The sequence below is a fragment of the Ochotona curzoniae genome, unplaced genomic scaffold, assembly GCF_017591425.1.
Source record: "Ochotona curzoniae isolate NIBS_2020 unplaced genomic scaffold, NIBS_Ocur_1.0 contig_43, whole genome shotgun sequence".
Taxonomy (NCBI): domain Eukaryota; kingdom Metazoa; phylum Chordata; class Mammalia; order Lagomorpha; family Ochotonidae; genus Ochotona; species Ochotona curzoniae.
In genome coordinates this window covers 39,622,390-39,638,694 of record NW_024466218.1, presented here as the reverse complement: position 1 = coordinate 39,638,694, position 16,305 = coordinate 39,622,390, and the positions used below count along the sequence as shown (strand labels likewise).

Below are 16,305 nucleotides of genomic sequence, written 5' to 3'. Positions count from 1 at the left end.
GAGTGTGCAGGAAGTAGGCAGCCACATCCATCACTGGGGCCCAGGCTGGAAGCAAGCTCAGGGAGGGCTGTGTGCTGGTCACAGCTTGGGCATTGCCAGACCTACCGGGTCCTCTGAGCTAAGTCCTCTTGCACAAAGTGGCCTGAGAAGTCCCTCTTGGAGAGTGCTGGTTACTGTCTGCCTTGGTCAGCAGTGTGGTTATGGCCTCAGATCCTGGAAGGTGATTGCAACCCTAGAAAGTCCATCTGATTGGCCCTGGGCCACGCTGGGAGTGTCACAGCTTAAGAGGGGTCTGGGGTCAGGCAGCATGGCTGATCTCCCCACCAAGCCTGTGGGCCTCTTCATGGACCAGCCCCCAGCTCAGCCTGAGTTGTTCCCCAGAGCAGACTGTGCCAGCTGCATACCCCGCAGTAGGGAATCAGGAGATACTGGCCGTGTGGGAAGCAGAGTGAGCAAGCACTGCAGATTGCCCAAGGCCCTAGGACACACAGGAGGCCAGGTTGGGGTGTGAGATGGACACACTCAGGGATGCCAGGCAGCCTGGCCTCTGCCTCCTGTGCTGGCAGCATCCTGCTTATCTCTTGGGCACCTGCTTCCCTCGTTACCTGCCCAAGGTTCAGCCCATACACGTGCACTCATCCCAACCTCATCACCGGCTGTCCACGGAGTGGTGTGCAGGCAGTGACGTCAGATTGGAAGCCCGAAACTGCATTAGCAGCTCTCAGTGGCTTCTCTGGTACCAGACCCTGCACTGCCATTTAGGACTGAGCCAGCTGCTGTGCAAGAACCACGGGACGGAGGGGAGGGCGGTGGCTGAGTCGGTGCCCCTGTGGGATGCTGGAAAATTCCTTCTTCCTAAACACCTACGGACCAGCGATCACTGAGACCCATGTCTTGCTGGGCAGAGTGCAAGCTCCCCAGAGACTCCTCACATGTGCTCGGCAGTAAGTCTGCTGGGGCCCGTGTGATGGATGTGGAAGACAGGAAGGTGTGAAGAGTATCGTTCCTTTGCAGGCAAGGCCGCAAGGAATGTCCCGCTGTGTGGCAAGGCCCGGTGGATGTCTCTACAACACCTGAATGCAGCTCTGCCTCCCTTTGCATGGACACCGGACAACCCCGCTGAGAATTCTGTAATCTATTTAGGCATTGTCTGCCTCTGCGGAGTTACTGTTAAATATCAATGGGAGCTTAGAAGCTGATGTTGCTGTTACTGTTTTTAGCCAAAAAGCTGTTATTGCTGTTACAGCTACATCCTGTGGCAATATGCTATTCAAGGGTGCTAACTCCCCTTTTGATCCTATGCTAATCAAGGGTGCTAACCCCCCTTTTTTGATCCTATGCTAATCAAGGGTGTTCTGTCTTCAGGTGTAGTGGGAATCTATTCTTTACCTCTTTCTTTGATCTTTTAGGTCCCTTCTTCCTTCCTTGACTGTCTCAAGACCAAGCTGTAGAGTAATTGTGGTAGGAATGTGTTAGTGATCGATATGCACCATCTATTGAGAACTTTTTCCTAGCCAGGTGCCAGGTGCCAGGCACCAGGTGGTTAACATCCTAGCCTTAGGTGAAACAAATGGCAGAGTTATCTTTAGAAACACCCACTTGACCATGACGTAAAAAGTCTAAGCCAGAGTTTGACTGATTCTGTATAAAGTGGACAGCTTTTGTGCGTAGTCCATTAGGATGATCAAGAGTTCCTAGTGGTCCGTCTCTTTCTTTGCGCCTCATCCACGCACCCTTCACGAGTTCTGAACTCAGCTAGGGCTGGACTCTGGCATAAGTCCAAGACAGCAGAGCAATTAAAGAAATGCTCTCCATGGAGGAGAAAGAAAAAATACCAAACATTGTTAGCTCTAAAACACTTCTTTGTGGAAGTGGACCCTAACCAAATTCTAAATTTGAGAATTTGAACTTCAGATGGCAAAAGAACAGCTCACAGGTGCAGCTTTTTCGGGGCTGTGGATGCTACCAGACACACAGGGAGCTGACTCCCCAGGGCTGCAGCCTGCCTGTGCTCGAATCTAACTGCCTGCTTCCACACAGCCACCCTGTGCTTCCACGACCCCTGACCACAGGCCCTACTGCGTTGGGCATGAGGCACCCAATGTCCTTGCCATTCTCCCTCCAGGGCTTGACACCTTATGTCCTCAGAATTTCCACAGCAGAGGAGCGGGCGCCCTGGTCAGTCCCTGTCTCCTGGGCGGAAGGGGGCGTGGGCACCTCCGCCTCCTCAGGCCTGGTGGTGTAGCAGCCCGAGGGCCAGCTCTGGGCAGAGGGAAGAATGTGTGTGCAGGCCAGGGCTGTCCACTTGGGAGGATGGTCCTGGAGGCGGTGAGTCATGCTTGGTTGAGCATGCCATGTTCCCTGCCTGGCAGGGGCAGATCGCTCTGCTTGCCAGTGGAAGCCTGTGAGTGGCTCAAGTGTCCAGGGCCGTGAACAGCAACTCCCGGTTGCTGACCTGACTCACCTCAGATGGGAGGACGTTGTGGGTGGAACCCTGAAGAGGCTGAAGAGGCCGGAGTGTAGCCCTGCAGCAACGTGACAGTGCTTACGGGGGAAGGACCCACTGGACAGATGTCGGTCGAGGCAGCAGTGTCCGCAGCGATTCACCAGTGGACACGCTGTGTGCATAGTCCACGTGGGCCTTTGACTGAAACACCCGGACTTTCCATCATCACCCTCACCAACCTGCTAAGCGAGCATCCTGGGCGCTGCAGGGACACTCTGCTCAGAAGGACCCACTCATGGCATACTGCGGATGGGGCAGGAGTCGGGAACTTTCCAGAAAGACAGGAAGGAGAGCTGTGGCCCTTTCGGGGAATTTTCAGGCCAGGAAAAGGGGACCAGAGACTCCAGCCTCAGGGAGGACACCCCATTCAAACATCACAGGTGACAGACCTCACCAGAGGGTGCAGCACTCTTGGGTCAGAGGGTGGATGAGACCTTTTGTGTCCTGCTGCATGCTGGGAGGCTCCAACTTGCCTGCTGAAGTCCCTGGGGCTTCCATGCACTGCAGCTGGCTTCCTCAGCTGGTCTACCTCTCCTTGTTCTCAAGAGGCCCCGCCTAGCCCACAGCCACAGGCTTCTCACAGCTCCACCCCTCCCCATGGCTAATCCTGCCATTGATGTCACCCTGCCCCCTCCATGTTGATGTCCTTCCCCTGGCTGGCCCAGTCTTCCTCGCCTTCCATGTAACCCAAGTTCAAACTCCACGACCTGTCAACTGCCCTAACTGCTGGAGGCCACCCTGGACTGTCAGGGTTAAGTCAGACGCACTTATTTGACAGTGAGAGAGAGAATCAAGTGGCCTTTCATTTGTTCATCCACCCCTCCAGTGGTTGAGCCAGGAACCAGGAGCTCCAGCCAGGTCTCCCACGGGAGTGGCAGGGGCCAGGCAGGAACAGCTGAGACTCTGAGGGGCACTCCTGTGGGCTACCCGTGTGGCAGGTGGTGGCTGAGCCGCTGCCCCACATTGCTGCCCCGGTCTTGCTCACATCCACACTGGGATGGCTTCACATCTGCATCCTTAACCTCCACTCCTCACTGTTCCCATTCCATTTTACACGGATGCAAACTTTCATGTGCACAGCCTTGCTCTTCAAATTTTAAAAGTGGTATGGCTTTATTCAACTTAGGAAATGCTAGGTCTGGGTCGGGTCACAAGAGGCCCCTGCTGCATCTCTGCAGCCTTGGTCCCCAGTAGCCACATGGAGCCCCTCCCGGTCTTGGGGCTCACATCTGTCCTGGGAGGCAACAGGAGACAGGGCTGCATCACCTGTGTGACCCGTGACTCTTTCCTGCAAGGCCTCCCGACCAACATGGGAACCGTTCTTCCTGACCCTGTGCTAGACTAGCAGGGGCAGCCTGTGGCCCCGGGGAACACACAGGGTGAACCCTCTCATGCAGGAGCCTGGGGCACTGGGGAACTCTGGGAGAAGACAGGTGGGTGAGGGACCACCCCTTGCTCCTTTTCCAGCAGTGTTCTGACCTTGTTCCCTGCACAACACAGGCAAGAGGCCAAGTCCTCCTGTTTGGATGTCCCTGCCTGAATCCAGGCTGACTTTCCTGGAGCACACGGTCCTCTGGGGAGACCTGGGAAGTAGCTGTCCCATAAGAATGTTCTGGGACTTGTCGACCTTTAGAAGTGACATACCACGTGCTGACATTGCTGGAACTTGTCCACACTTTGCAGGTGCCATCACTGGAACTCAGGGTCAGCTGGGCCTGTGTGGTCTGACCCCAGAGCTGTAGACAGAACAGGGCTGAGCCAAGTGATGCCTTGGAGTGCAGCATCGCCTGCCCACACAGGAGCACGCGCCGTACACCTGGGACTCCAGTAGGAGCTGCATGATAAGCAAAGCCCTTGGGAAAATTCACAGAGTTCCACACCCGTGTGTCCTGGAGGCAGGACTGAGGGAAAGCAACTATAGAGACTTCTGTTGCTGAGCCTCAAGTTCACTTGATGCTTTGTGTACAAGATTGTATGCATGGGAGCACGCAGCCAACACACCACACATGGGAGCACGCAGCCCACATCACACATGGGAGCACGCAGCCCACATCACACATGGGAACATGCAGGCTGAGGCCTAGGCACACAAAAACTGCAGCCCATGCTGTGCAGGATCCCAGAAACAAAACAATGGTCCTTCTTGTCAAAAACTTAATGGCTGAAGCAGAGAGCTGAGGCCATACCACCTAGGCCAGCCAGGCCAGGCTGGGACTTCTTTTTTTTAAATTTAATTTTATTTTGATGATTTTTACATAGTTGATTAGGATGCAAAGGGTCAAGGGCTAGAGAAAAGTGGGTAAGACCATTGTTTTCACATTCTCTTTTTTCCTTCCTGTATCTGGGGAAAGGGGAGAGATAAGGGGAGAAGCCACACCCAGTCTCCCAACCATCCCAGGGTTCCAGATGTGGGGCATGCTCCAAGGCTCCTGCTTAAGTGGTTTTCATGGTTCAACAGTTCTGAATTGCTGCTGATCCTGCCACTCCAATCACGATGAAATCTCTCCAGAATCCACTGGCTGACATAGTCCACCTCGGAGTCTGTTTGCCCATATATACTCACCGCCAACGCTTGGCTGGGGTAGCTGATCAATTTGTTCTGTCCTCTGTCTTCTGTTATGGTACCAGGTGTCCTCTGTAGGTTCCAGTGTACTGCCAAGTCCTTCATTTGCATCTTGATATGCTGTCCACTGCTCCATCTAAGCCTCTGGGGAGGCCCAGCACTCCATGGTCAGACCATGGAACCTGCAATTTTCTCCATGGCTGGAGTTCTGAGTCCAGTGGTTCAGTTGGCGGGGAGGCAGGAAGGGGGAGAAGTGCTAAATAAACCTCATCTGATGACCCCAGGCCTGATTCTTGTGTTTGCCAATACAGGGTCCAGCACAGTTCAACACCCAAATCAGCCTACGCACACACTGGTAGTTGCAATTTCTGGGTCAGTTCTGGCTCTAGCCTTGTCTTCTACACAAACTAATGGGTGGGTGTTGGAGTCCAGCCTGCCTCTGCCCACCACATACTTTGCCTTCACGCAAACTGGCGGGAACGACCCATGATGACCCTTACCAGGCCTGCCTCCTGCCCTGGTTCAGGTGCTTGCCAGGATGTACAGCAGACTACACGAGTCTGTTTCGCATTCTGAAACAGCACCATCCAGGCTGCCTGTTCCTCCTCCTCCGGGAGGTGCAAGTGGGGAGTGTCAGCGGGTGGCCAGGTTGACCAGATGAGGATCCAGTGGTAGGTTTTAGTCCCACGGATGCCAGAGGGATGAGCATATTGCCACCTGGGTACCAGATGCTGCCTGGATGTGGAAACGTTCTGGAAAACACTGCCAGAATGTAGGGCTGGATGCCAGGGGCAGGAGTGATGAGCAGGTGCCCAGCAGGAACAGTGTCCCGGGAACACCCAGGGAGATAAGGGGACAGGAAGAATAAATCAGGGGTGTGGGCTGGCTCATTTCTGAAGAAATCAAGTGAAATAATATGAAAGAGGTGCCAGGGGCAGTGGGTCAGTCTGCTCATGGGGACACTGGCATCCCATGTCGGGTGCCCCTTAGTCTACTGCAATCTGGTCCTGCTCAGAGCAGCAGCAGCTGGCTGAGCCCTGACAAAAGGGACAGACAGGTCTCTGCCCTGACTCCGCCCTTCCCATGATTTTAGCTTTAAGTAATTCAGCGTCTATCTCTAAAGAAATAAAAAGAACAAAACCCACACCCTCGCGGGAGACAGATGAACTGTTAACACCCACCAAATGGTCTGCATGGGCCAGCACCCTGTGGGTCAGGGGCCCCAGCGGGTCGGCACCCACTCACTGAGGTCTCCTTTGCTTTATCTTGCAAATCCTCTTGAAGACACCAGGCAGTGTGCACAACAGTTTCCAGTGGGACACCTTTATGCCTGTCACAGGCACTGAGGGTGTGCAGAGGGGTGGGGGTGCAGGGTGACCTGTGTGTGGCCCTGGGTATTTGCATGTCTATCTATGAGGTTCAGATGAGTGTTTCATTTCACAGGGTCACTGACCTGCAAGGCTGGCCACAGGGGGCAGCAGTGGAGGGCAGCCTGGCTCACTGCAGCTTCTCACAGAAGTGCACAGGGAAAAGTGGATCCTTTCATGTGAGCTGACCTGGCCCACCGTTGGGGACCCCAGCCTGTGCCTCAGGAGAAGAAACTTAGAAACCTTCCTTTGGGATCCTGAGTGCATAAATTCTCTTCCTTAAAGTTGGTTTTCCACTTACTTGAAAGATGCAGTGACAGTGAGGGAGAACCACTCCCATAGAAAGGGAGCTTCCAACCACAGATTTGCTCCTCAAGTGGCTGTGCGATGATCAGGCCAGAACAGAGAAGCCTGGAGCCATGAACTCTGTTCTCTTCCATTAGGGGACAAGCCCTGGTATCCTCTGCTGTCAGCAGGGAGCTGGACCAGAAGCTGGGCAGCTGAGGCAGTGCAACCGGTGGCTTCCCCAGGTGAGCCACATGGCTACCCCTCTGCAGATTCTCAACCAGACCAGAAAGGCACTGAGTGTTGACCAGGGAGCACCACGGCAGGCCCCACCACATCAGGAGCTGAAACGCGAGCCCCACAGGGCCCACAGCTCCCTGTAGCAACGCACCGAGAGCAGAGCGTATGAAAAGAGTTTTTATTAAATGAGAGAAGATCTGCATGGTGGATCCAGTATGAAAAGATATACAAAACTTTACATCAGGCCTCCGTGCAGAGGGGAGGTGGCGGAGGGAAGCCTGCTCCTGGCTGCGTGCAGCTCTGCCCAGTGGCTGGTGGCCCCCAACAGTGCTGTGCTACACCCCTCTAGCTGCAGAGGCCAGGAGCAGCTCACCGCACAGGGGGTACTGGGTGAGTACGCCCTCTCACTTAAAAAAGTAGACTTTCCTGTACTTTGTAGTAAAACTTCTTAAAAACACCCATTTCTGCAAAATAATGTGTTTCTGCACGTAGAGCTCTGCGACTGTATGTCTCTGAGAAAGGGGGCAGCGAACGCTGGCCTGGTGGCTGCCAGCCAGCACAGTCCCCAGTCCCTGGCACAGCCCGCAGTCACATGAGGTCGTTGAGCTCCGCCTCAAGGGCTGCGGCCATCTCGTCTGCCTCCGAGCTGCTGCCCTCCCCGTCCGCGTCGCTGGACCCCCTGCTGGAGTCGCTGGCAGCGTTGTCCTCACTCAGCTTCCTCTTGTGGCCTCTGAAGAGAAGGAGAGTGGAGTGAGGATGGCTCGGCACACTCAGCTCCACCACGGTACCAGGCACTACCCCCCACTCAAGGGACACACATTAGCACTGGCACGTGTACACAGGTCCCAGGCACCCATGGCCCCAGCATTGTAGCTCATGAGTTATGCCTTCACCAACACTTTTTAAGATTGATTTTACTTTTATTGGAGAGTCCTATATACAGAGAGAAGGAGAGACAGAGAAGAAGGTCTTCCTTCCATTGATTCACTCCCCAAGTGGCTGCAACAACTAAGCTGAGCCAGGAGCTTCTTCTGGGTCTCCCATGTGGGTGCGCAGGGTCCCAAGGCTTTCGACTGCTTTCCCAGGCTGCAAGCAGGGAGTTGGATGGAAAGCGGGGCTGCTGGGATTAGAACCAGCGCCCATATAGGATCCTGGTGCGTGCAAGGCAAGGACTTTAACTGCTAGGCCATGGCGCTGGGCCCTTACCAACACTTTTAAAGGAGAAAATGATTTGTGGCTTCAAATGAGTAAAACCCAGCTAGCATTTTCCTGGTCATGGAGGACGTGAAAACACACTACAGCTGTCTGCGATTGCCCGCCACTTCCAGTCCCTTCTTATCCACTGTGGAGAGATGTCAAGTGAACCACCCACTGCAGATGGCCTGGGGTGGGGGGCGCCTACAATCATCCCTGGAGAGACGACACCAAGGGAGTGAGCCACTTTCACATTCAGGGGGAACAAAGTCTGATCAGCAGTCGGGGGAGAGCAGGTCTGCTGGGAATGGAGGGACTCCAGGGGAGGAAGGGAGGCAGAGAAGGGAGCGTTGGTATGGGAGCAGTAAAGAGCAGAGAAAACTCAGGCTCCTGACTATACAGCACACACGGTCACCGTGCACCCTGACTGTACAGCACACACGGTCACAGTGCACCCTGACTGTACAGCACACACGGTCACAGTGCACCCGGACTGTACAGCACACATGGTCACCATGCACCCTGACTGTACAGCACACACGGTCACCCTGCACCCTGACTGTACAGCACACACAGTCACCCTGCACCCTGACTGTACAGCACACACGGTCACCCTGCACCCTGACTGTACAGCACACACGGTCACCCTGCACCCTGACTGTACAGCACACACGGTCACCCTGCACCCTGACTGTACAGCACACACGGTCACCCTGCACCCTGACTGTACAGTACACACGGTCACCCTGCACCCTGACTGTACAGTACACACGGTCACCCTGCACCCTGACTGTACAGCACACACGGTCACCCTGCACCCTGACTGTACAGCACACACGGTCACCCTGCACCCTGACTGTACAGCACACACGGTCACCCTGCACCCTGACTGTACAGCACACACGGTCACCCTGCACCCTGACTGCACAGCACACACGGTCACCGTGCACCCTGACTGCACAGCACACACGGTCACCGTGCACCCTGACTGTACAGCACACACGGTCACCCTGCACCCTGACTGTACAGCACACACGGTCACCCTGCACCCTGACTGTACAGCACACACGGTCACCCTGCACCCTGACTGTACAGCACACACGGTCACCCTGCACCCTGACTGTACAGCACACACGGTCACCCTGCACCCTGACTGTACAGCACACACGGTCACCCTGCACCCTGACTGTACAGCACACACGGTCACCCTGCACCCTGACTGTACAGCACACACGGTCACCCTGCACCCTGACTGTACAGCACACACGGTCACCGTGCACCCTGACTGTACAGCACACATGATCACTGTGTACCCCAACGTAGCCCTGACTATATCCCAAAGTGTATAGGACACACATGCACCATGCAGCCTGACGCAGTCCTGACTGTGCAGGACACATGTTCGCTATAACCGGCCTTGTGTTTGGGGTTCCCTTGCTAGTCCAAAGCCTCCCTCCTCCTCCTATTCACACTCTGTGCCAGGTGACTGGGCGCACAGCTGCTCTGTAAAGGCTGTTTGCTTGCCAGCCCTGCTTCAGTGCTCTAAGAGCTCAGGCCCCTCCCTGAGCTTGGAACCGGAGACCTTTAACACAAGGCCTTCAAGGAATTTTCCAAGCTGCTCTGGAGGAAATTGCTCCTTATCCACAAGTGGCCACTAAGTTGGTGCTCAATCTCCTATGGCGGACCAGCCATCGGTGCTGTGAGCCCCACTGGAGTAGGCTGGGCTTCTAGAGGCGTTAACTCCTGAGCCCCCCATGTGGGGCAGTTTTCTGCTCTCTGCCAGCTGCGGGCACAAGGGGAAAGGACGAGCAGCCGGGTCCTCCAGGCTCTGAGGAAGCAGGCTCTGCTGCTCCATGCGTCTCCCTCTGCGCATGCTTCGTGTGCTTCGCAGCACTGGACCCCACACTTGCTGTTTCCCCTTCTCCATCTTGTCATGCTCTCCAGGGGCCTCCCACGGGTGAGGACATCTGAAGAGTAACTGGACCCTGAGGCCCTGAGCCCCTGGCCCCTACGGCTGGGTGGGGTCCTCCCCAGAGAGGCAGCTGTGAGGTGCCGTCTGCAGCCAGCATGTCTGGGCTGTCCTTTGTATCTCCAGGATCCACATTGCTTGTGGACACCTGTGCCCACCTCTCCTGGCTTCAGAGCTGCTGCCCTCCAGCTCCGTCTCCGCCAACCCCATGGCCGAGCACCAGCCCAGCGGTGCACACTGGACACTTGGTCAGAGGATCTGGTCAGCGCAGGTCGCCCCTCATGTAGGGAAACCCACTTGTCAGCAATACAGAGAATGCTCTGCAGTGGCAAAGGAACCCTGCCTGGGTGCCAGTTGACATCACAAACACATGGCAAAACCCAACACTGGAAAGCTGGGTCTGCAGGACCCATAGTTTGAGGAATACCCCACACCCTCAAGGGCACACGGCACAAACATTAGACAAGGATCCGAGAAGCTGCCAGGAGAATGGGATTAAAAGGCATGCTGACTCCGTGCAAAGACTTCTAAATTCTGCATTTTCACTTTCCATGAACTAATAATAATAATAATAAAATCTGAGCGTTAGATACAGAAAGAGAGGGAGAATGAGAGCAGTAACAGAGAACTCACATCCCTGGTTCACATCCCATACGCCAACAGTCGGCTCAGGGACATAATGCAGGCCTCTCCCATGGATGGCAGCATGCTGGAGGAGCAGCCAAGCCAGGCCTGCATCCAGGCGGGGCAGCCACCAGGCCTAACGCTTGGCCCCCTGAGCTTTCCCAGGGCTCCACGAGTTCTAACGGGACATCAGTGACTGCATGTGGGCCTGGGCCAGTGTGTATACACCCTGGCCCTAAGAACTCCTTGCCCGGGCCTCAGCTACCTGTTCTTACCTCGGTGGCCCTTACAGGGACCTGGCCAGCGTTCTCACCTGGGTCCCCGGGGGCTGGTCCCCGTCCTTTCAGTGCATGCAGATGACCGGAGGGGCTGCTCCCTGCGGGCCCCCCAGGGCTCCTGCTTCATGGGTGGGTGTCGCCCCTCTGGCCCCTCCTCCTGGCTATCCGGCTTCTTTTTTTCATTGTCGCTGTCATCACTGCCTTCTCCAAGGATGTCATCAACCTGAAAGATGTGGAGGTGGTCAGCAGCCAACACACAGACTCACAGAGCTGGTCAGCAGCCAGTGCGCACCTGGCCCTGCTGTGGGTAGACCCCAGCTTGCACCAACTAGCACCCTCAGACACTCCGGCTCCGCTGTGTGGGAGGCTGGGCGTGTAACTGCACACGGACACTGGGCTGCAGCAGGCTGCTGGAGGGGCTCCTGTGGTACATTGCTGACCCTGCTGGTCAGTGGGATTTGCATCAGGACCTGGCAACCCACTGCCAAGGCCTCCTCCGACAGCACCTCTGGAGTGGATCAGAAGGCAGATGCAGGCTAAGTTCTGCGCAGAAGGTGAGGCAGGACCCCTCTGTCCCTGGCAGCCAACCCTGCCTTCATGGAGGTAAAACACACGCAGAACCTTGACCTCTGCCAGCATTTCTGCCAGTGGTGAGGCCCACCCTCTGGGGGCCATGGTGGCCAGGCGGCAAGGCCTCCTTTCTCATTGACACCCACGCCAAGGGGCTACAGCATGAGGCAGCACAGCCTCTTGAGCTTGCAACCTGAGGGGATCTCCTAGGACCTGTGACATGTTTGTCATGAGGGGTAGGGGTTACCTGGGACTTGTGACATGTCTGATGGGTACTGACACCCCATCTGATGACAGCTGAGCAAAGGGCAGAACCCCTCTTCTGTCCGGAATGCTAGGAGGGTGCTCTGGCTCAGTATGCCCGGGATGGAGCATGTCATAGACAAAGAATGCCAGCAGGACCCTGGGGTTCAGCGTCCCCCGTCCCGGAATGGAGCATGTCACACAGACAAGGCAGCTGTGCTTCCAGAGGAGCAGTGTACAGAGTGATTTACCAGGAAGCTCGTTTACTAATATAAGCAAATATACAGAGAAAACTTCAATTTATTCTGAATTAAGTCCTGAATTCCCTCCCAAGAGGATGCACGCAGCATGTGGGCCCAACAATGCAACCAGGCACCTTGAGGACCCCTGTGGAAGAGAGGGCAGGGAGCAGAGAGCAAGGCAGGGCCAGCCCAGGCACAGGACAGAGGCTAAGACACCACACCAAGTGGGGATGGAAGCGTTCAATCACAGACCCCGCCAGCAGGCCTTTGGCTTTTAGCACCTTCCAAGGAAACGCTGAGAACCTGCAAGGTGAAGCACCTCCTCCTGGCCTTGTGGAAGCCACATCAGCCCCAGAGGGCACCTGCAGGTGTACAGGCACACACACAATTAGCCCAGCTGGGGACTCATGGAACACATCCATCCCACCGAAATGGTGCCACCTGAAGGGTACCTGAAGCCCACACACTCCTGTCCCCACTACTCAGACCCACATTTTATGGGATTAAAGCTGTTTAGACGCTGCTGAAATGGAGCGTGCGGCAGAGCTACGTGGAGCATGGCAGCACTCAGCTCCGTCCCTGAGACCCGTGGGCCTCAGTCCAGCCAGGCTACCTGCCCATCACACAGGAGACCCGAACCCCACTGCCCTCCAGCAGCCACGTGATCATGGCCCACACAGCCTATCCCTAGGTTGTGGACAGCTTCTGTGGCCTCAAGGCAGGGGCTGTGACACCCCCACAGGTCCATAGGCTAGGACGTTGTGCTGAGAGAAAGCAGGTACCACTTTCAGCACGGCGTCAAGACCCAAGCGGGGGACCTGAACCCAAAAATCCATGCATTAACAAGAGGTAGGCAGGACTGGCTCTCTGGTCTAGCTTGCTCAGCCAGCCCAGGCCAGCTCTGGATCCAGCTGCTGCCTAGGGCACCTGGCGAAGCAGTGGAGCATGGCCCAAGGGCCTCATGGCCTCTGTACCCATGTGGGAGATCCAGTGGTGCTCCTGGCTTCAGCTTAGTCTAGCCTTGGCTGCTGTGGACTTTGGAGGAATGAATCAGCAGATAAGGTTTTCTCTGTCACTCTACTTTTCAGACATACAGATCAGTTATAAAAATACAAAGCAAAACACCACGTGCTTATTCTCTACCATCAAATACGCGGCTGTTAGTTAACATGGCTGGAACTGGAATGTGCTGTAAAGTGGACAGATGGCAGCCAAGAAAATAAACACAGCACTTCACAGCCCAAGAGAAACCCGGAGGACAGAGCCGCACTGCTCCACGCTGGGGCTGTGGCCAATGTCCGGAGAGCAGCACTGACTGAAGAGGGGAACTGCCACTTCCAAGAGAAACACCCATCACCCTAGAAGAGCAGGAACCAAATCACACCCCAAGCCTGCTCCAAAGGAGTACCTGGGCAGACGCCTCTCCACAAACCACAAAATACTACAGCCCAAAGTCACTCCTTTCTGAGACTTTGACCAGCAAGGGAGAACCTGGCATGATCCAATGTGGTTTCTGTTGAGCCAGATTCAGAGGCAAAGCTCTGTAGCACATGTGAACACACAAGCCGTGTATGTCTGAAGATCTCAGGTTGACACATGGCTCTGGGTCCCAGTAGCAGGCTCTAGCCTGTCCCCAGTGGGCAGCCTCCACTGTCTGGGAGAGGCTGTGCCTAGCAGCAGCTGTCCAGAACGAATCCGAGCATTTTAACTCACACTGCAGATACTCAAAGAGGCGAGTTTTCAGTCCTCACCTGAGGGGGTGCTCACAGGGATAAGCCTACATAACGACAGGAGTGGACAGGCACACAGCTGGCACCCATCCGGACACCGTGCGCACACCTTGCTTTACTAGGGAGCTGAGGGACCCAGTAGCAGGTGGCCATATGAAGCGGCACCGTCTCTGCAAGCAGGCAGGATGGGAGACAAAAGTGAGGGCTGTGCCATGGCAACCCCACTGCCTGTTGGTGCTGCCCAGGTGCCACCTTGGGTCTCAAGGCTCAGACACTGACCACACCTTTGAAGTGTCACGGCTGTCACATGAAAACACGGGTGCTCTTGAGGATGCTTCAGCAGGCCCTGCTGCTGTGGCTTCACTCCCTCACTGAGATGGACGCTTGTGGGAAAACCCCACAGCAGAGACCATGGCCAGCAGCACACAGCTCCCCACGAGCACGGAGAGGAGAGTGTGGGCCTGAACGTGCAAGACACAGGGAAGGCACTGGAATATGAAGTAGGAATGCGACCATCACCCTGTCCACCTCAGGTGGAACTGAAACTGCCCAGTGAGGCCTTCAATGAGCAGGCAGACACACCAGAATCTGTGAATGCAGATTGCACTGCAGCACCACACTGCCAGCACTACTTACAGGGGAAGCTGCATCCATGATCGACACACTCTGAAAGTCAATGCTACAGACAGAGACAACATCAGCTCTGCTGGCCAGGCCCACCTGTGACGAAGGCCCTCGGCTGACCTGGAGAGGCCAGATGCTGGCCCTAGCATGTAGTCGTCCCACCAGGGACCCCCGCAGGCAGCAGGTAGTAAATGGGAAGCAGCATGTGGCTGACAGGGCTGCCTGGGGGGCGGGGGGCAACTTCCTTTCAATTAGGCTACTTGCTGTTAGGGCTTGGGTTCTCTGGCTCCAACTTTCTCCCAGCCCTTGAACGGGCATGGAAGGAGATAAGCTACTATGAGGCAAGCCCAAGGCGCACATCCCGGAGAGACCGTGCCACGCACATGGTGCTCATCCACTTGCTCATACTCTGATGGCTGGGCAGGAGCTGTGCTGTGGCTGCAGAGCAAGGCCAGAGCGGAGAGCAGGCCCCAGGCAGTTCTGGGAGAAGAGACACAAGCCAGGCACTCAACACACATGGACGGCTCTCATTGCCTGGGTTTTCCTCCTAGTCCTCACCCTGAGAGGCCATGCAAGGATCTACTGTGGGTGCCTATGTCAGCAAGGCAGGGCCATTCAGGGCTGCCCTGGTGCTTGGAAGCAGGGGAGGGTTCATACTAAAACTCCAGGCTGCATCAACCTGAGTCTGGGGATCTTGGAGACTAGCAAGAGCTCCCTGGAGTTATCCCTGTGGGTCCCTGTGTGTGTGCAGTGCCCCCTGCATGAGCTAAAGCTGGAGGCTGGAGGTGTGGCACCTGATTTTCTCATTCATATAAGGCCATATTCTGAGAACCTCCCAGGAAGGACAGTCAAACCCAGGGTGAACTGAGGAGGTGGATGGTTTGGGGCCCCAGGGCCAGCATGAAGCTGAGGGCTTGAGGCAGGCGAGGGCCTGGGCTGGCTGTGGCTCCCACAGGAGGTGGCCATTCAGGGCAGCTGAGTTCAGGCAGCACCCACCCTGAGCCAGAAGGTTCAGAGTGCCAGATGCAGGTGAGAGACAAGGGTTAGGAAGACCCTTCCCTACTGGCTCGTTGCAGCAAAGCTCCATGGAAGACAAGCCAGGGCAATGAGCTCATTGTCACACTGTGCACACAGCATGAGGCACTCGGTGGGAAGGTAGGCCAAAAAGCTCCCCTAAACAACCTGAGCCAGGTATGCTTGCAAACAAGAAAAGACCCAGGGGTGATCTGGATTCCTTTCCAGCAAATGTAAAATGTCATGCTTGATGTAAAGGAGACTTCCTCCCTCAGGAAGTCGGAGGGTCGGCACAGTGGGACGCTGGGTGAGGCTAAGGCATCCCAGCGTATGTGGGGTGTCACTGGAGTCCTGGCTGCCCCATTGCCAGTCAGCTTCCTAACCTGCCTGGGAAAGCAGCAGAGGATGGCCCAGGTGACTGGGCCCCTCCACCTACGTGGGAGATGAGGATGAAAATCCTGTCTTCAGCCTTGCCCCGTCCGGTCACCACGGCCATGGGAGGCGTGAACCAGTGCACGGAAGACTCAAGAGTGTGCGCTTTCCTTGGAGGGAAGCATGTCCTGCAGAAGTGGTGGCAGGCAGGATAGAAGGCCGAAGTGGGCAGGCACTGCAGCCATGGCCTCACCAGGCGTTAGTACTGACGGCTCCATGCTTGCACATCCTGTGCAAAGGCAGAGGGCTCTTAAATCTCGGGCCATAGCTTCCCTCTCCACTCAAGTGTCTCTTCGCATGTAGACAGACAGATGGTGTTTACACCACTGCCCACCACACCTTGATCTACAGTGGTATTCCCCGTGACACCAGGGGATGGCAAGAACACACGGGTGCCCAAGAAGCTCCCATCTGGCACAAACCA

The 16,305-nt window shown here is 55.8% G+C and overlaps 1 protein-coding gene across 4 annotated transcripts in view; it reads right to left on the bottom strand.

Moving 5' to 3' along the window:
- Positions 1–7,125: 7,125 nt before the first annotated feature.
- The window catches only part of CTDP1 (CTD phosphatase subunit 1), a 35,280-nt gene continuing 26,100 nt past the window's right edge, over positions 7,126–16,305 (bottom strand). For 3 of the 4 annotated variants that reach the window (XM_040985159.1, XM_040985158.1, XM_040985160.1), the window contains 2 exons: positions 11,062–11,249; positions 7,126–7,691 (listed from right to left, as the gene is read on the bottom strand). In XM_040985159.1, the coding sequence (XP_040841093.1) occupies positions 7,550–7,691; positions 11,062–11,249 (330 nt within the window). In that variant the 3' untranslated portion in view covers positions 7,126–7,549. The remainder of the gene's footprint in view (positions 7,692–11,061; positions 11,250–16,305) is intronic. The other variant, XM_040985161.1, reaches the window with a different exon arrangement.